A 20,169-nucleotide genomic window follows, 5' to 3' on the forward strand; every position below is an offset into this window, starting at 1 on the left:
CATTCAAACAGAAAGTGGATTTCAGTTCAAGAAGGCAGCTCTCATATCATCAGTGTATCTGACCTTTCTTTGCCAGCCCTAACAATCTCAGAGTGATCTTTACTGAGGATGCAGAGAAATTGTTGAGGCACACCTCCCTGTCTGATGATGGCAGAGCCAGCAGCACCTGCAGCCACTTAGTGCTGCTCACAAACTGCACTCCCACTCAATCACAGCTCCATGACCCCTCCTGTCCCAGGGAAGAAGGGATGTCCTCACTGTGACTGAGTAAAACACAGTGCAGGAAACACAGAGTTCATGCTGCTGCACTCCTCTGAGCTCAGTGACTTCTCATTGTAAAGGATGAAGAGACAGGAGCCTGGCATTAGGAAAAAGCACGTGCTTATTACTAGAACTGGCTGCTCCAGTGGATTCATTATTCCATTATTATCCACACTACAGTATGACTGTGCCATTGATAAGACATCAGACCCACAGTAGTAATTCATGTTACTTGATGCCCTAAAAAGCAAATATATCCTGTAACAACCATGAGTATGTCTATGAGTAAAACTCAGAAAATATAACATCATTACACAAATAATTTCAAAGAGTTTTTGAAACAATTTAGAAGAAAAACTGTTGCCTTTCAGAAGAATTATTGCTGTATTTGGAATTTACTCTGAATTACTCTGTGAACAGAAGAACTCACAGGTTCTTGTGGAGAGCATTTTGCTTCACTTTCCATTGTACCATTCACTGTGATAAAACCTCTGTGAAAAAACAGACACTCACATAAAAGCAAGTATCTTCTGAAAAGATGTTTCTCCCAGCTTGCATTAAAAACTCCACACCAACAAGCTCTTAATCTTCCATGCCCTTGAGGCTTATTAGACACTCTAAATAATTGAGGAAAATAACAAAAACTATGCTCCTTATACTGTTTCAAATGTTAGGGCTAATAAATCCCAAATTCCTGTACAATTTGTCAGGAAAATTAGTCCACAAACACCAGAGGTTTATGTCCAAAAAGGAGACAGGGGAGTCCTGTAACTTTGTCTGAATAAAGGGAGAGGCCATGGGGCATTTCCCCTGGGGTCTCTCAAAGTTTTGGAGCACACAGCCTCCTTTATATCCCAATTTCCTGGACACACATCCCTCTCTCAGGGACACTGAGAGGTACAGACTTCCCAAAACATCTAATCCCCAAGACCCCCTTCTAATGTATAACCCCCCACTTTTTCTTGAGTTCATCAGTGGAATTCCTATGGAATTTATGGTTCTTCCCATTGTTTGTATCCTCTCTCAGTATGCAATTTAATTTATCAGCAGACCCACAGTTTGTTTGTAAAGACAAATCCCTCTCATTCAATTCATCCATCGGTGGAATCCTTCCCACTGTTTCTTTTGTCTCACTCTGCTAGTTTTATCCACTAGCAGACCCACAGTTTGTTTGTAAAGATGAGTCCCTCACTCTTTCCAAGTTCAAGCACAGCTCCCGAAGAACAAATGCAGAACCTACAGAGAATTTGGGCAGCCAAGTCCTTGGCAATGTTTAAGCTCAGCATTTACCAGGCAGGGCACGTCCACCACCAGCACCAGGGGACCCTGGATGTCACCAGTGCAGCTTCCTGAGGAGGACCTGGGGAGGTGGCACTTCCCAGGTGAGGTGTCCCAGAGGCAATGCAGCTCCTGCTGGCAGCACCCAGGCAGGAAGAAGTCTTAAGGCAAGTGATGAAGCCAATGAGAGAGCCATCTCCAGCAAAACAAAGCCTTTGGAGCAGCTGACCAGCAGAGCTGCTGAGAGGGAGCACCGAGGGATGCAATGGCAGCGGGGAGGCCACGCTTGGGAGTCACACACCGGGAGCACTGATGGAGCAGAGCTCGCCCTGCGTGGATGGTGGGCAGGGAAAAGCTTCACTCTCACCTACAAGGTGTGGCACAGAGGCTCTGGAGCTCACTCAGCACAGGCCCCAAGCCAGGAGGGCACTCACAAACACCCAGCAGTATTGCACAGAGCACCGCTTGCCCGTGGAGTACAGCAGCGTTGCCAAGGAGAGCAAGGAAATCACAACCCTTAAATTGTGCTACGGTAACAAATGGCTGTCATCATCTTTACAGCTCATTCAATTCCCAGGCCTGGCTTATTGCAGCTACTAATAGAAAAGCCAAAAAGACACTGATAAATCAGCACTGTTTCCTGGTTCTGTCGTCTCTTCTTCAGCGAGTTAGAGCTGTGAAATAAAGTAATTGACATCTGATAATCTTCTCATTGAAAAACTTATTTAACACAGTCTCAGTAACAGCCATAAACTATTCTCAGTGAGAGTGTTTCCTTTCAGCAATAATTGTATAAGATCAAGGGCTCTAAGAGAAACTAAAAACTTTTCATTCCCTCCTGTTATGTAACCTCATATCTTTAAATCTTTTGTATTTTTCCTTTCTGCTTCATTGTCTTTGCCACCTTGTGCAGTCACTGTGTTCTGCAGCAAATGATATGACATTTTCCCTTACTGTCATATTTCAATAGCTGCTTTCTGATTTTCTCAAGTCAGTGGGGTGGGTTATATATTATCCTTTTCCACCTATTGCACATTACATACCCCTAAAACCATGGTTATTTCTGAAGTAGAGAAGATCATCACAAGTTGGTTTCAATAGTCTAAGAATTTAAGACCATTTGACTTAAAATCTTGTAGTTTCACAGCAGACAGGAAAGCGTTCCTGGGACAAACCCACAGCAATCCTTTGGACTAATATGGAATGCTGTTGAGCACATCTGCATCCTGCCAGGTGCTCTGGGTAGAATCAAAGAACCATTAATGTCAGAAAAGCCCTTCAAGGTCATTAAGAAGTCCAACCATTAGAGGAGGAGGCCTTCCCATATAAAACTTTCAGCCACTTAACAGCAAACCCAGACCCACCCTAGAACAGACATTGCAAGAAAAATCTGCTACAACAAAGTACCAAAGGCTTACATTCCCAGCTAACCAGAGCTGATGAAATCTCACTCTCTAACCCAGTGTAAAGCACTTCCAGAGAAGTTCCATTAAGGCTGCATTCAACAGCATTTTGAGTAAAAATTTTATAGCACCTTTCTGTGATATAAGGCCTGAAAGCACAACTTGGCTTTAATAAAGCATCTGTAAACCCCCAATAAATAAAGAGAGATATCAAAAAGTACAATATCTGTGAGGTGAAAAAAAAAAATAGGATATGCATAGATTATTTTAGTCCCTACACTACATTATCCTAAAGACAATTAAGTAAGACAAAGCAAACAAACAGCCTCATTAGAACAGCTTTAGACTGTATTAACTGCTATGACTTACAGAACAGAAAGGAATTCCAGCTTCCCAAAAAGGGAACAAATATCTGTATCACACAATTGTTCTCTCAATGTGCTTGATGAATCATCCTGAGATATCTTTAGAAAAGAACATTATGCCTACAGAAAATGTTTACAGATGAAAAGCATGAGATTAGCATTGTGTACCCATATTAACAGTATTGAGTCTCCACTGTTTCAACATTTACCTGCCAGACGTAACAAGTGTCAAATCCATTCTTTGAATCTAAAAGAAAAATCACTTTCAAAATGCAAACTACGTTCCTTTTCCAACAACTCACAGTTATAAGCATGTCAGACAACCAGATTTCTGGATTTACACAACACTCCTGTCTTCCCAATATAGCAATTTAGTCATTCTAACACTTGTAAATCGGTGCTCTTCTCCTCTTCTGGTGTCAACACCCTCCTTGAAAACAACACTAACAGATTGCTTACCTTTTAGAAAACTATTATTTAAATCGTTGCATTCTGCAGGAACAGAGATTACATTTTCAAACTCTAGTCTAGAAGTGGCATTATGAAGAAATTCTTGTTTCTGGCACTTAAAGGATTGTCTGTTGTGAACCAGTGACAGCTCACAACAAGCATAAAATAACCCAAACACGTACAGTTTATTTGTGGTATGGCATTTTCCACAGACTTCACATACACCATATAACACAACTCATCCTGGGGACGTGTATTTAGCTTTTGCTTAGATTTCTGGAGGAAAAACTTTCTCCAGAAAGTTCTCAGCAAACTGAGTCCCTTCCAACCTTTTAAAGAGCACGTAGCGAAACGCTAAAGCGTGCTTTAATTGTTGGTTGAACACTTCTCTCCCCAAGCAGGAGGTGCTGAGGCAGCCCCCAGCAGGTTCCTGTGCTGGTTACTCACGGAGCAGAGGTACTGGGCCAGCAGGTGCTGCAGGGCCTGGCGGATGGCGCTGCACTCGGCGATGATGCGCTCGCGGTGCGAGTCCCGCGTGCACGAGGAGTCGGCCAGCAGCGCCGCCCCGCTGATGATCGCCTCCAGCCGCTGCTCCAGGGACGGCCTCACCTTCTCGTCCTTCACCACCAGAGGATCCAGGGCTATCAAATTCTGCACAAAACGAGGAGTACAGCTGTCTCATTAAGGGCTTTTGGGTTAGGTTCTTTTTCCATTTGGACTGAAGATTGATGAGAGGGAGGCAGTTTTCTCTCGTTCGGTCTCAGCTGTTTATTCTTTTCTTATCAGCAATACAAGGTACAAGGAGCTATGTGCACTATGATAGAAAAGGGTAAAATGGCTAACAAAGATCCTCTTCAAGGTCTTTTATATATCCATTTACCCAATTAACAGATGCCAACTAAATCATTTTTCTTAGTGACCCAATGACCCAACACCTGTGTGCTGCACTGCAGCATTTTTTACTCAATCACTCACTACCACCCAAAAACCTCTAGGAGAACATGAAGAAGAAAGAAGAAGGACAAGAGACAACACCCTAAATCCTCCATCTTGTCTCTTGTTCTCTAAACTACATTTTCAACCAGTGATTTAAGAAACTTTCTAATCTACACACTTACACTTTTTCTATCTAACTTTAACATTTGTTCTCATGTATCACCATGAAAACATGTTCATGAATTTCATGCTATATGAAATTCAGTGTTTCTTTGAATCCTAGAACTAAGTATTAGAAACAAGAGCACACACTCTGTATATCAGACTCCAACATACAGCTAAGAAAGTCAGTTCAGTGAAGCTGCTGCTGTGTTTTTTACCTGCAGGAGATCAGTGATATCACAGTTCCCAGATGTGCCACTAGCCCTTTCCACTGGAAGCATCCAAACTACTTTTGACCATGGCAGGTTCCCTTTTCCCTAATGGGGCTACACACACAGGACATTTGTACCCAAACCCAGTGTTTTGGTCTCTCTGCCATTCAGAGTCTCAGAGCAGAGCTCAAGCTTTGTTTGAAACAGGGGTTCAGTGCCTATAAACTTCAGTCTTTTAGAGATCAGGAGAATCAATGGATTTAACTCAGAGCCAGCAGTGCTCAGCTCACAGCTGAGACAGTTAAGTCAGATTGCATGAGCAGTCTAATTCTGCTGATTTTTAGTCTAATCAATCCCACACTGTGGCAGAAATTCACCTCTGCCACTTTTAACAGGCTGAATATACACAAAGATAAAAACTGCAGCTTTTGTTTAAGGACATAAATAAAGTGTCCAAAGGACATAGATAGAAGTGTCCTTTTCAGTAGGTAGGGTAAACAAAAGCAGACAACTCTTTTGCCTTGATAAAATTAATTATGTTTGGGTGGCAAACAAATATTCTGAAGAGAAAGGAAACATGAGGTTTTCATGAAATGTCAAAGTAAGTATATTTGAGCTTCAGCATTTGAAGAAACTCAAAATGTAATCACTGATGTAACTGAACATCTGAAACTGTGTCATTATGGGCCTGATCCCCAAACCTACATTCCACATACATCTGTTCACCTCTTACATCACATCCATGGGTGATTTCAAGCTCTTAGAACAAATATTAAACAAGAAAACAATACCCTGACATGGAATTTAGGTAATCAGATCTGCGCCTATCCAGTATGTGCCAGACAAACTGTAAACTGGAGGATTTTAATTATTTTTTTTCAATTTAAATTTAATAGGACAATTTCAGGGCCTGTCTAGCTTAAGCTAGAAACAAAAGTGTTGTATTAGAGTGTAAGATAAAAGCTTAAACAGTGAGGCACGGAGACCTGAGTGACAAGTGTGTGCTGGAGATCTGAAACTCTGCCTCCCTCATTCCTGTCAGAGCCCTGAACACCAAGGTGTTGTGGGGTACTCACATCTGCTCAAGCTGTGCCACATGGCCACTCTTCAGGGCAGCAGCAGCTTCCCTTCAAGCTCCTGTATCTCAAGCAGCCCCCTCAATGCCAAGCTGCACATATGGTGCCCACCCTAATGCAAAACACACCTGGCAGGCACAGTACTCAATGCTGCTGCAGAAAAAACACCTTCATTGACTGGGGAAGACTAAGACACACCTGGTGGCCACAGGAAATTATCCAATCAGCTGGAAAAATTACTGCCTTCAAACCTCAGCTGACCCAAAACAGAAATGTCCTCCTTTGGGAACCAGTTTGGAGAAAGTTTACAGCAAGAAGGACAAATAGCACTGGCCAAAAAGCTACTATGATCCATCTCTGAATAAAAAAAATCTAGGCAATAACAGCCAGGAAAATACGAGTTCAGACTCTGCCCTACAGATAAAATTCTTCAAATAATTCCATCATTTATTCATCATCAGTACATCTGCACAGGAAAGACTCAAGAAGACACCAGACACACAAGAAGCAGTCTCTTGGTGGGTTTGATTTAACAGGCTAAACAGTGGTCAGTTATTCTTAAGTAGCTTAAAGACTCAAGCATAAGGGAGCACTTAAGGGGAGAGATTTGATCCCTGTGTTCTCCCTCAGTGGTCTGATCCAGGAAAGAAAAGGAGAGCCCCTGGATACACAGAAACTCAGCTGGATTTGGTGAAGTCTGGAGGGACTTCCAGGCTGTTGGTGTCTCACCTGAAGCTGCTCAGCTCAATGGCCATGGTCAGCCAAGGACCACAGAGCAGCTGAGCACGCTGACAGAGACTCAGGCAGGCAGGACCAGCTCATTTTGTGACAATCTCTTTGCATTCACAAGATGAAAGCCCAAGGAAAGGCGTTAGATAACCTGCACCCAACACGCTCTTTTAGCGGATCTTAATATGCAATTAAATTTTAATGTTATAAATTTGTGTTTATTTACAAATGACACGGTAGTTACAGGGAGCCTTTAAGAGGAATTGTTGAGAATCCAGTGATTTAAGAGTCAGCTGCTCTAATTTTACTGGTGGTTTCCTCACCTATAAATCTTTAATAACTTTCACGGTACCAGCACTGGCAAAGGAAGAATGATATTGCAAAACATCTAGATACTAGATTGTTGGGTAAGCTCTGAGATACATTTCCACACTATAAACATTTAATGAGATTTGTTCCCACCAGACTATTTACTGCATCAATCTATTTCATGGCACTGTATTCGCAACAAGAAGATAGAACAAAGGTTATTTCAGGTCCTTAGCCAATGGAACTTTCTGTAAAGCGAGAAAAGTGTCATCATCTAATTCATAAAATCATTTCAGAAGTTAAATGCTCTATAAATTGTGCTTTATCTAACTCACACAGCTTCAATTCCCATTTGTGTAACCTAGGTAAAAATATATTTACAACTTGATAAACAAATGGCTTTTTACAACCGTCAGACTTCTGTGTTCTTACATTTCCAAGTAAAAACAAATTCAATTCAAAATGCGATCTTTTCCCATTTTGAGATTATCACAAATTTCAAATTTTAGAGCAGTAATAAATGTTATTGCATTTTTAAATAGTGCTGCTTACACAGAGCCAAGATTAAAATAAAAATATATAAATAATAAAAATGCAATCCTTCTGACATTTCTTTTTTTTTTTTTTTTTAATTTTTAAGTAATCCAGGTAAATAGTGGGTCTCTTATAAGGCATCTCATTTGTCATTCACAGTTACACTGTAACAAGTTATGTATTAGTCTCACATCTTTCTTTTCCCTTCCATTTATTAGGAATTGTAAATTTAAAACCTGTCGTGAGAAGCAAGAACGGATGGCACGTAACGTGCAATTGTAGCCTGTTCCTTTGGGAGGAAAAACCTGACTTTGAGCATGACTGAGAGGATCAATAAACTGCCACTACAGAATTTGTGGCATATTTCAGTGTATTTCTTTAATTTTCCATTGAAAATTTTAGATAAAAATCTACTACCACCAGTCCTAACATCAATTTTCCTCAAAATGTATCACAGTCTTGGCACTGGGATGCAGAGATCTGCTAAGTCCAAGAATTCACAATCAAAACCACCCATATTTGCAATTGTGTTTAGAAACATTCATTCCTTTTGTTGATCTGGGCCTACATCAGTTACACCCCCTGAGGATCATGGTCTCACCTACAGGGGCAGGACAATGGAAAATGACACTGGTGGGAGCCAGAGCATGAGAAAAAGGAGAAATTCCACAGAAAAGCTCTGGATGAGAAATAGAAAAAGTGCTGCCTTCCCCCAGGTATTTGCTTCAATAATGGAAGCAGGGATGCAGAGGTGGTGAAAGCATATTGGCTGTGTCACTTCATTTAATGATAAGCAGCAAATGTAATGAGGTTTGTGAATTGCTCGATGACACGAATTACAGGATGATCCCAGTGCCACATTCTGCAGACAAGGACTCCAGCCTGCATGGAGCAGCTCCAGTGGGCACTGCCAGCTGAGAATCACTTCAGAGCAAACTGAACTGAACTGCTGGGCTCTGCCCTGACTGCAGGATGTGACACAACTGCAGCTAACTCTGCCCTGGGCCCAAAGGGAGCCAAACCCTGAACACACATGAAGCCTCAGCCCCAAACTCCTCCGAGGAAAGAGATTCCTCTCAGTGAAATCATTCCAAGTGATGCTATTTAGACTAGGACTAAGCAGGAAAACAATCCTTAATGCCTTTAGGCTCATCATTTATGATATCAATAGTTATTTTTAAAAAAATAAATAAAGCTTTTTTCCCAAAAATATTGTAATCTCACGTATTTACATACCTCAAGCTCATCAAGTGCACTTCCAAGAGTAGCTGTGCGAGATGCAGGTTGCTCCATTTTATTTCCAACTCCTTGGGAAGCATTAGAAATTACATTGAGAGCATTCTGTATTTCATTGCAAATTGAATCCTTGCTGGCTGTAAGGGATGCAACATCTGAATGTTCCAAACAAGCTGAACATATTGAATGTAGGAAAGCAGAATTTTCCTTCAGGGATGCACGTGCTGCAGCAATTTCATCTCGCTGATTGCTAGATTTCAAATCCTGTCAGCAAAAGAACATGCTGTTTATTTCCAAAAGCACTCCAAAACTGACACGTATAAACATTTTTTCATTTCTATCTCTACTCTGCTTAAGGAAACATCAAGTTAAATTCATCAAAGTTTGTGAAAATGGACTGTAAGGATAGTTACAATTGAATCATCATTACCCCATGAGGAAGGAACAAAGTATGTGTAAAAGAACCACAATTTTTAGTGTGTCTTACAACCAGCACCATGAACTGTCTGTGTTTTGTTTGTGTTTAAGCAGTTTTCCTCTGAGAAGCTGCCCTGGAAATTAGCAGCCTTTCCTCCTGGCCACATCTTTTCACAGCAGCAACAGAGAAGGACAGAGGTGCCTGGGGAGTCAGGGCACTCTGCAAGGGCTGCATCTGAACACATTTCTGTGCTGCTTTCCCTGCCCCAGCAGCCTCTGTCTCCAGCACTCTGCAGAAAGGAACAGCAGGTCAGGGATAGCAATCCTGCACTCCAGGGGAAGGGGAAGCATGGAAGCCACCTTGAGGAGCCACTGCCTGCTTCCCTCTGTCCCTGCTGTGTACACACTTAAAGCACTCAGGGATCTTACCTCATCCTATTTTATTATTGACATTTTACCCTGCTCCTCCTGCATGGTGTCCCTCTGAAAAGAAAACTGATAGATATTTGTGAAATGGCTTGGGTGAAGGAGACAGTTAAATTTGGGGGAAAAATAGAAAAAGGGAAAATAGCACATCTGAGCCTGTGGCACCCGATTCAAATGATGAGAAGAGGCACAATGAAGAATGAACAAGTAAATGCATACAAAACTTCTCACAGCCTGCCCACAGGCAATCTGAAGTCTAATTATTTTCCTTTGCATTGCATCAGGCTCTATATGCATTATTTACAAAAGCATCACAGTAACCACTTCTCACTGCATCAAGTTTTTAAGTTTATGGCTGAAGAGCATTTGATAGTAAATGAACCAGTCCTGTATTTTTAAAATCTCATTTACTCCAAGATATGCTTTGGACATAGGATTGCATCTTACTTCCTCAGGCTAACTTGGAAATCTCGGGGATACAGTAACAAAAAACCAAAAGCAGAGAAAATGGAAGAGATGTAGTCTTAAGCAGGAATAGACAACAGTTTAACCAGCTGATCATGTGAATCAGAAAACTGTTTTCTTGAGTGTATTAACACGTAACGTGTTTTTAAATTTTTAATAAACAAATATAGAAATGAATCACCACTGTGCATGAATGATTTTATTGCCCAGTGTGTTCAAAGCCAAATACTACTGCATCTCCAACCTCAGTGAAGCAGCTGTGATTTGTCCAGTGCACTGGGGCCTTGTTCAGAAAAGAAATGCTATTTAAACACTGACTCTGGCTCTAATTAGCGAATCTATCTTTCCTGCAATTATTACAAGACAGCAGACTGCCCTCTTTTCTCCTGTGCTACAAGGAGGCCACAGACCCAGAGATGCAGTGGAAAGTCAATGCTCTAACACTTCAGCATAACTGGCTTCTATTATTAACCATTTCTTACTTTGCCACATCACAGGCAAACGACCAAACCCAAAAGCCTTTCAAAATCATTTTTTCCTGTAATACAGTATTGTCTAACCAGGGCTGAGGGGTTCACAAGGAAACCAAAACTGGTAAGAAGCCAGAAGCACAAAGCCAGTACCAGCAGTCAGTAACAAAGTCTGCAAGGGTTCAGTAAGTTAATGTTTTTGTTTCACACAGTACTGTGGAGAGATTCAGAGTCATGGCATAGATAAATTATCCTACAAAGAGGCCCAGTTTTCTTCAGTAACATGTTAAAATTAAAAAAAAACTCAGATCAATGAAATTCATCACTACTTTGTTGTTTAGCTGTGAGCTTGGAGAACCCCCAAAGAAGCTGTAGAGCCATTACTCCTTTCCATATTGAGGAAGAATTTATTCCCTGAGATTTTTTTGTGTGAAAAAGAAGAAGTATCTGATAATCTTAGTCTGATCTTTTGCATAAATGGACTAAAAAAACCCCTTGAGATTGAGTGAATTTGCTATCAAAGCTATGCATATGTGGATTATCAGAAAAATGAACTAGTTCTTTGAAGGAGGAAGTTAGTCTCTACAAATACCTGCAGTTCACAGGTATTTGTAGACAAATATTTGCTCACAAATGTTCTGCAGCTACTTGACTACACTTCAGGCTATTTTTTTTTTCTTCATGGTTTAGCACTTTCTTCTTATTCCAACTTCTTTTTTTCTTCTACCATGTGTTTTTCCACACTAAATCAGATAAATCTTGTGAGACCAGCAGAGATTAAAGATAACCCCATCTCCAACCCCTGCCAATCCAAGAGACGCACTATAATAACATTTCCCCAGACTGCTGTCCCAGTCCTTCCGGGACATACTTCTGTGTCTTCCTTATACCTGGTTGTCCATGACAAGAATGGAAAATAAATGCATAATCAGAGATTCCCAACTGTTGATTGTTCCAGCTAAACCCAGTGAATGGACAAGAAGACTTTCAAGAACTTGAAAACTACCTTCATTGTTAAGCTTTGATTACACCACTTCAAAAAGGAGGAAAAAAAGGAGGAAAAAAGAAATCTGTTCTTTATCCCATATAATACATCTAAGGTTTGACAGCCCAATCCAGGTCCTGTTCACTGAGCATTCCCATCAGCACAGCTCACAGGGGCTGGCATCACCATGGGTCCAAATCACGCTGCTGTGTTTTGCACCAGCTGTAGTTTCAAAGCGCACTGCAGTAGCCAGGCTGCTCTCTGCAGAGCCAGGTGTTACCAACCCGAGCTCTGTATCCAGGGAAAAACAGGCATACTAACCCCCACAGTCTCATACTACTACAGAAATAGGGGACAAAAGCAGTAGTTTTTATCACAGCTTAAACCTGGGCTTTAGCATTCAGCTTTCAATCAGAAGTGACTGCCAAATCGTGCGTAGTTGCTGATTCAAAGACCATAACAAAGCTCAAACTCTTCCAAGTGCATTCATGCACTGTTCATCTGGGCAAGGCTCCAGATGACATATTTCCTAAGTATTGTCTTGTCCTTTTCAGTGGAAGAAGGCATCTCACCGACAGAAGCAAGTGAAGAAGATCGGGGAGCGACACTGACGGGAGCTGTCCCCGCGCTGTGTCAGCTCTGCCGAGGAGCACGGCTCACGCTGGTGCTGGAGCTCATCCCGACGCTGGAGCTCATCCCGACGCTGGAGCTCACACCGGTGCTGGAGCTCACAACCGGCGCTGGAGTGCCGGAGCTGACCCCGGTGCTGGAGCTGACCCCGGTGCTGGAGCTGACCCCGGTGCTGGAGCTGACCCCGGTGCGTGCTGGAGCTCACACGGGTGCCGGAGCTCACACGGGTGCCGGAGCTCACACGGGTGCCGGAGCTCACACGGGTGCCGGAGCTCACACTGCTCAGGGCTCTGCCCAGCCTCAGCTGGGAGCTGCAGCCACACTCAGCCCGGGCCCTGCAGCCCCAGTTTCACACGCCTGGCACCTTCGGTCCCGCTCCGAGCCACAGAGGTGCCAGGCTGCGGCTCAGCACAGCCAGTCTGAGCTGCGAGCTGTGACCACGGCACTGTGAGTCAGCACGGGGCTCTCACCTGCTCACAGCCCGACCTCAGAGCCTGCCTTGGGGCTGCCCTGTGGCCACCGAGCTTCCTGTGGAGCTGGCTGGGCTGAGCCTGGTTGCCACAGCCGGCACTGCCCGGTTCCTGCCTGTGTCTGCCCTGCCTCGGGGAGCAGCTGGGCATGGCTGCAGCCCACAGAACCCTCTCCAGGTAAGCGTTTACCATCAGCAGGGATCACCTGGAGTCAGCTCCATCATAAACCTGGCCCTCCCTGCTCTACAAAACGCTCCATTTGCAAAGCAGCAAACAGCATGACCTGGTGGCCCCTTTCCTCCACATGAGGCTTTTAACTACATCTGAGCCAATGGTATAGACAAGTGATCGTAACCACACAAAAAAGAGAGACAAACAAACAGTGGGGAAAACAGCTGGCAGGATAAAGCTTTGTTAACACAAATGAGACACCACTGGATGATAGAGCTGTACTGCACTGAGCACCAAAGGCTCCCTTGCATGCATTCACAGTGAGTTCAACACCACTCAGCCTATCCTTACCAAGCACGATCATAATACATGCCTGACTGTCAGGAATTCCAAGCTAACTTCTAATAAAAAAGTCTTACCTGGCCTTTAAAGTCATTTTTTCTGACCTGAGAAATGATTGGCAGCTCTCAGTGTCTCATGGTGTCACTACACTACAGCATGTCCAGAGCACAGAAACACCACATACACACACAGAATACAGACTCGGTATGGACAAAACTGCAGGCAGAGCTTGTTTGCATCACAGGCATGGATACACAAAATACCAAGTGTGTATCCATATTACCACAAACCCAGGCCTTCAGTAACCCCCTCAGTCTCTCTCTCAGAAGTCTTTATAAAACCAGATTATTTGAGATTATTACCGAGAGCAGGCAGGGAAGGGATTCACAGGACTGAGGTTCCCAGCAGAACTTGCTCTCTGTATCCACACCTATTCATTATTCCTCTGACAGGTGTGATATATAACACCAGAGAGCAGCAAAGTTATCTTATACAAAGCCATGACTGCTTAACACCCCTGCTCCTGCCATTTATTAATGTTTTCCAGGAATTTGTTATTCAGACAGGGAAAGATGCAGTTTCCTTTGATGATTTGGTTGCATCAGATTGCAACTACTGCACAGTATTCTGTCTCCCCCATGCTCTGGCAACTTCTAGCCCAGTTATTGGTGCTGGAGCAATGCTTGCTGTCACTTCTCTATCTGCTGTTTCAGGATCTGGTCCCTGCACTCCAATACCCTGCTGTTAACTTGCACTCTTCCTAGATGAAGTAGCTGATTTGGAAAGGTGGCAAAGCAATTTCTTCCCTATAAGAATTAATCCATTAGCTCACAAAGGCTTTCACCCAGTACAGCTACAGTCACATTTGTCACCAATGAGCTTGCCTAGAACTAGAGCAGGAACCATTCATCAAGGAGAGGGCTCAGGAGGTAGGAACCTCCAGAAGGTCTTATCACATCTGGAAGTTTTAACTAAGCTGTTAAAGCTTTCAGGAAATGTTCTGGCTTGGACTTTTTTCAATGGAAAATGACTCACTGAAAAATGCAGCAGAATGGCATTCATCCACAATTGTTTTTTCCCAGTTTTATTAAACTTTTACAATACCATACATGATTATTTTGCTTGTTTCTTTTCTGAGGTTTTAAAATTAGAAGGGATTTGGGGATGTTTATTGGATTGAAAACTCATTTCATTCTCTGCCTTAGTGGTATTAGGCTACTTACAAACAGCCTAAGTAAATTATTACTGCTGGCAGATCACTTCATACAGGGTCCTCAAGCACTTTCACTGATACACTTCAACAGACAACAAACATCACTTCCACATTTAGCCTGTTCTCTTTTCACAGAGGTGATCATGCCAGAACATACCACATCTGCCACAGGAGTTCAGGGTCTCTCCTCCAACAAGTCAGCTCAAGTTCCCCCAGGTACAAGCTCCTCCTCATTTCAAAACATGGTTCTGTTTTTCCTACATTTATTGTTATGAAAGATGGGAAATAATTTACAATAAACAGGTACAGGACTCATATCAGGCAGTTCCACCTGCTCTTTCCTCACAGGTTGTATACTCCACAAATCTTCATGCCCTTTGCCCCTATTCTGCTGTCAAACTCCAAGTACAGTTTAACCCTTTTTAATATTAATTTTTAATATTAATTATAATTCCAGTTTTTAAAACCATGTACTTCCATTTTTTTCTAATTAAAAAACCCCAGAGCTAAAACCAGCTGACTGCACTGAATGGGTGAGAGCCTCCTACAGCCTCAGATGCACCCAAACCCAACTGCAGGGAAGATTAAGCTTCTCTACCTTGCAGACACGTCCGACTGACGCGTGTAAAGAGCGTCACTCAAGCAAACAGGACTGAAGTGCTAATCCATCAAAACAAGCTTATTAGCATTACCAATTTCAGCAATGTTAACAGCAGGGTTTGTTTTCACTGCTCAGCTGAAACTGCAAAATGAGCTGGTTTCAGGTATTTATCATGGACAATCCCCCTTTTTTTTCCTGTATATCAATTTGGGTTTTTAAATTTTGTTTTCTGCATATCTTGCAAACACTTCCAGGACAGAAACTCAGAGCGAGAAAGAAGCAGCCATAAGCCCTTGAGCTCTGAACTGAATGTTAATGCATTATATGTGATAGATTTAATACAGAACTGAGAATAAATGACTTCCAGCAGCTGCACTCTAGACCTATAAATTGCTGTGGGTACTACAAAATCCATACAGAGGAAGAACAACTGTATAATTTATAGCATCAGTATCTGTCAAGAAATGCTGCAAATACAGAACTTGATTTCTTCCTTTTAATGTTCCTATTAAAATTAGAAATTATCCTTACCTAGATTCCATTTAGATTAGGAATTTTATTCATCTTCCCTGGTGGCACATCAATGCAGAAGACCATTTAATTCTTACCACTGTTAAACTAAATTCAAAAAGCATAAACACCAAAAGAGTTTGATAAAATAAACATGTAACAAGTTAAGGACTAGCTTGTGTTTTACATAGCAAATGCTTTGAGGAGATGAGAAAAGGGCAGTACTCTGATGAGATTAGTTATTCCACACAGCAGGCATAAACCACACAAACCCAGAGGATTTTGCATCCCCCCTTCATGGTACAGTGTGAGCAGCCCCAGAGTTTGACCCAATATACTATATTAAATATGTTATATATAGATAGATATAAACTACATACATAAATATACTATAAATACATAATGGTAGCTATGAAAGTGGGATAAACTAAAACCAGAATCAAAAAACTGCACAATGCCATTCATTTTATGGAAACATTTCAAAGTTTTGGGTCCCAAATTCACTCAAGAGCTATAAGCAGTTGCTAATGGGTGGGCACCAAACAAGGGATTGCTAAAGGAGGAACCAGACCTGAATTTTTCACTAAGTGCCTCCCATCAGCTTGCAGACACCAACCAGCAAAGGGGGAAAACTTGTGACTTTTTCCAGACAATAGACACTGCAATAGTTGTTTTTATAAAAATAAACACACACCACAATCTCTATTAATATCCTTTTTAAAGTAATTTCAAAATCCATGGAGGCACAAGGATTCTGTTTTGCTGAAGACATTACAAACAGCTCCAGGACTGCAATCAGTGTGGGACTGCATTGCCTGGTACATTTATTTTACCTTAAGAGACTACTGTCTGTTAAACCTCCAATTTAAATTGTAAGTCAGCTTCAAACTTTTATAGTTGAACTGACCCAACTTTTACAGTTTAATTGACTCAATGACTTCCAGGTGTCCCCAGGGGGCATTTTTTATGTAGCAGTAAGGTTGGTAAATGCTGTTTTCTTGATCTCTAAACAGTGTTCAATATAAAAAATAAGGTGTTCAAGTCCCATGAAGAAAATCCAGCTGACTTAAACTGGTCTGAAATACCAGTTTTTGTTGCAGAAAGTCAGAAGTTTCAATACATAATTTCCATTTTCCTAAACTGAATGCCCTGTCAGGGGTTCAGTCACATGAAAGCCCCTCAAACAGGTCAGAACTCAGCCTTACCCCTGTGTCAGACACACAACACTAAAAACAAACCAGGAAACCTGTTTGTAAGTATTATCCCACATGGCATTATTTTCATAGATCTCTCCTCCATCCCCTCTCCATATAGAACTTCAAATTCCAGTTAAGTTTGGTGAAACTTAATAAAGAAAAAATTGCAGGTGAGAAATTAAGTCTGAAAAAGAAAGTTGGCTTCCTTTGCACTGGCTTGTGTAACATTTTCCATTACAAAACCCCTGCTTTCACCTGATCCTAATTTTGACAAGTTAATAGGTTAGGCTGAAACTTCTCACATCAGATCTTTGATGAAGGCTGTTGAATTTTCTTTATTTGGTGGGGGGTTTTTTGTTCAAATAAAATATGGGTTCAAGCACTTTCAGGTTAAAGGCTAAGGAAAGCATTCTCCCCATGTGAATAAAGCCTGAGCAGTATTTTCTGGAGAAAATACCCTTTTTGTGGGGTTTTTTTTGGAACAACTGCTTTAAGATTTGCTTCCTTGAATATTACATAAAGTTGAAATAGCAACAATAAATATAAAGCACAAAACACTACAGTGATGGTCAGAGAGAAGGAAACTCCATCTCCAGGGTCCTGCTCTGATAAGGTGCACAAGGTGAAGGAGCAGAAACAGCATCCCCAGCTCTTCCCTATTTGTTTTGTCCAACTCAGAATACTTCTTAACTTGAACACTGTCACAAATTCAATGTGAAAAAGCAATTTTCTCTAAATTGGTTTTAAAAACTCTTCTTTAAGAAAGCAAGTTATTCCTCCCTACTAATTATAAACCACGGTATTGAAGCAATCACGTACTATTCTTCCAATTAGTCACTCGGTGCAAAGCTCGGCTATTTCACACAGAAATAAAGCAAAACTGCACAGAATTAAAGCAATTCTCTGTAATTGCCATGTTGAAGTCTTCGAAGGCCTGATGGCTTGCTGTCTGTAGGATCTTTTATTTTTTCTGGCTGCATCCCACCAAAGCAGGGACATTTCTCAGCCCTCACCCGCAGCTCTGTGCACAGCACCCTCCCAGCTGGGCTTGGCTGAGAAAAGGCTCCACACTGACATGGGCACATCACACAGCACCAGCTGCTTCACTCTCACCACACACTGCCTGAAAAAGGCATTTCCTCCAGCCCTCACACCTTCTCCACACTCTTGAGAAGAAGAGACTGACTGCCTGTCACACCTGGCATCCCATCATGTTGGATGAACCAACAATTGAGGGGGAAAATACTTGTAGAGAAGAGACTGAGGAGGGGGAAAACAGGGATGGAAAAGTTACAGAGCAGGAATGCTAAAGGAAGGAGAGGCTGGGGATTCCTCAAAGGCACCAAGCAGAAGGAACAGCAGGTATGGCACAGCAGGACATGTGGCCATCGTGCCTTGGGCAGCCTGAGATCTTCTCAGGGTGTGGGATTTGACAGGTGAGCACAGCAGCCCCTCCTGACCTGGAGGAGAAAGGCATTCCAATATCCCCAAGTCACAGAACACGGAAAGCTCTGTTTCTCTGTCCCATCTCCCTCTGCACAAGACTCTTTTTGTCTCTCTAGCTGTGTGTCAAAGAAGAAAATAACATTTGGTAGATGGGAGCAGAGGCCAGCACCCAGCACTGGAACTACTCCCGGAGAATAACCTTAGATCAGAATCCTTAGATTTCCTCCAGGAAGGCCCTATTAGCAAGATGAGGCTAAGAAAATCAGTCTGTGCAGTACCAGATTTCCCAAGACCAAATAATTTCTCACATGCAGGACTTAAATACTGATTTTTTTCACATATTATACAGAAACTTAGCTTCATATGTCCAGCAAAGCATCAGGACTTTGTGCTACTGTGAGCTTCTCACGAGCAGCCACTCCTGTGAGATGAATCCCATGTTACCAATGTTTTCCAAAACACAAAACCACAGTTTTCCAGTGTCACTTACAATTTGATTGAACACAGATTTGATCAAAAATCCTCTCAAGCCAAGTGGTAAGTACTATACAAGCCTTTGCAAATGATGTAAGTGACCACAATATAAACATCAACATTTCTGGATCTACTCATTTAAGAGTTGACTTAGACATTTCTTTCATTGACTAGCTAAGTATTGGCCAATTAGTTTTAATGTAATTACTTTCCTCTCATTACAGTCTCAAGTATTTTGTTTGCAGCACACTCACAAATTCTAAGGCTTACAAGTATCTATAGGGCTTTTCACTTACAATTCTGGATGAGTGTTGTAATTTCCCGGCTTGCTGAGACATATCATCTTATAGTTTCAGGACTCTGAATTCCATTTATATAAAAACTGCAGTAGAGTTCTTTTGTCTTGGAAAGTTTATTTAACATAAAAATAACCTTTCTGAAATGTTTCCTTTCTTCTAGATCATTCTTGTGACATATTAATGCAGCATTAAAACTTTTTTCATAAGACAATACTTCACTGTTAAAATGATAAATCACACTCAATGACTATCTAATCAATTTACCTTTTAGATTATTATTAGAACATCGTTTCTGAAAAGTGAACAGAATTTTTAAAAAGTGTAATCCTTCAGAGACCTGATCTTCAAAACTACGAAGCATAACTGCCACCTGAAAGGGAACAAATCTTTTGTATTTCATTATAATAGTCAATTTTTGCACAATATTGAAGACATTATTCTTGCTCAGGGAAAAAGTTCCAACATTTCTAATATAAATTTCTTTTGTTAGGAATGTGAGATGAGTTGTGCATCTGTATATTTCGAAAGTAAGTTTCCTGGATGTCCTCCCACAGTGGATTTAAAGTCTGTGGCCCACTGGGAGCTAAGGTTGCAGAATCAGAGTAAGAGCAGAGGGAGAGGATGTCCCTGCTCCAGCTGGCAGTGGGATTGAGAGCAGCAGGCAGGAGCAGAGCCCCAGCACACAGGCACTGGGAACCCGGCAGGAGGGACAGCAGCAGCAGCAGCAGCTCATGTCCTTCACAGGTGAGGGAAACACAGGAACATGGGAGCAGAGGGAACCATCACTCCAGCCACACACTCAGCTTTTTGTGCTCACCATCAGGCCAGGGGAAAAGGAACAGAATGGAGGAAGCAGGAAGTGCTCGGGACTGCAGCAATGTTTGGAGGGCTTGCTAAACACACGTGACATTCTCAGGACACCCATAATGGTAACAGTAAAAAGAAAAGGGATTCCTTTTAACGATTAATGGGAAAGAAATGGGAAGAAGAGCACCTGGTACAGGACCACTTGATGGAGAAGGAAAGACCAGGGTCCCCAGGAGAACAGCAGCCAGCCGGGCTCCTGCAAGCCCCAGCCCTGCTGGAGGCTGCCCCAGCCCCAG

At 42.1% G+C, this 20,169-nt stretch overlaps 1 protein-coding gene across 1 annotated transcript in view; it reads right to left on the minus strand.

The window, feature by feature from the left end:
- Positions 1 to 3,268: 3,268 nt before the first annotated feature.
- Positions 3,269 to 20,169, minus strand: part of CTNNA3 (catenin alpha 3) — an 83,672-nt gene continuing 66,771 nt past the window's right edge. The window contains exons 7-8 of the mRNA XM_033515607.1: positions 8,952 to 9,215; positions 3,269 to 4,408 (exon numbers count right to left, since the gene is read on the minus strand). Coding sequence (XP_033371498.1) covers positions 4,124 to 4,408; positions 8,952 to 9,215 — 549 coding nt within the window. The 3' untranslated portion in view covers positions 3,269 to 4,123. The remainder of the gene's footprint in view (positions 4,409 to 8,951; positions 9,216 to 20,169) is intronic.

The sequence above is a fragment of the Parus major genome, chromosome 6 (assembly GCF_001522545.3).
Source record: "Parus major isolate Abel chromosome 6, Parus_major1.1, whole genome shotgun sequence".
Taxonomy (NCBI): domain Eukaryota; kingdom Metazoa; phylum Chordata; class Aves; order Passeriformes; family Paridae; genus Parus; species Parus major.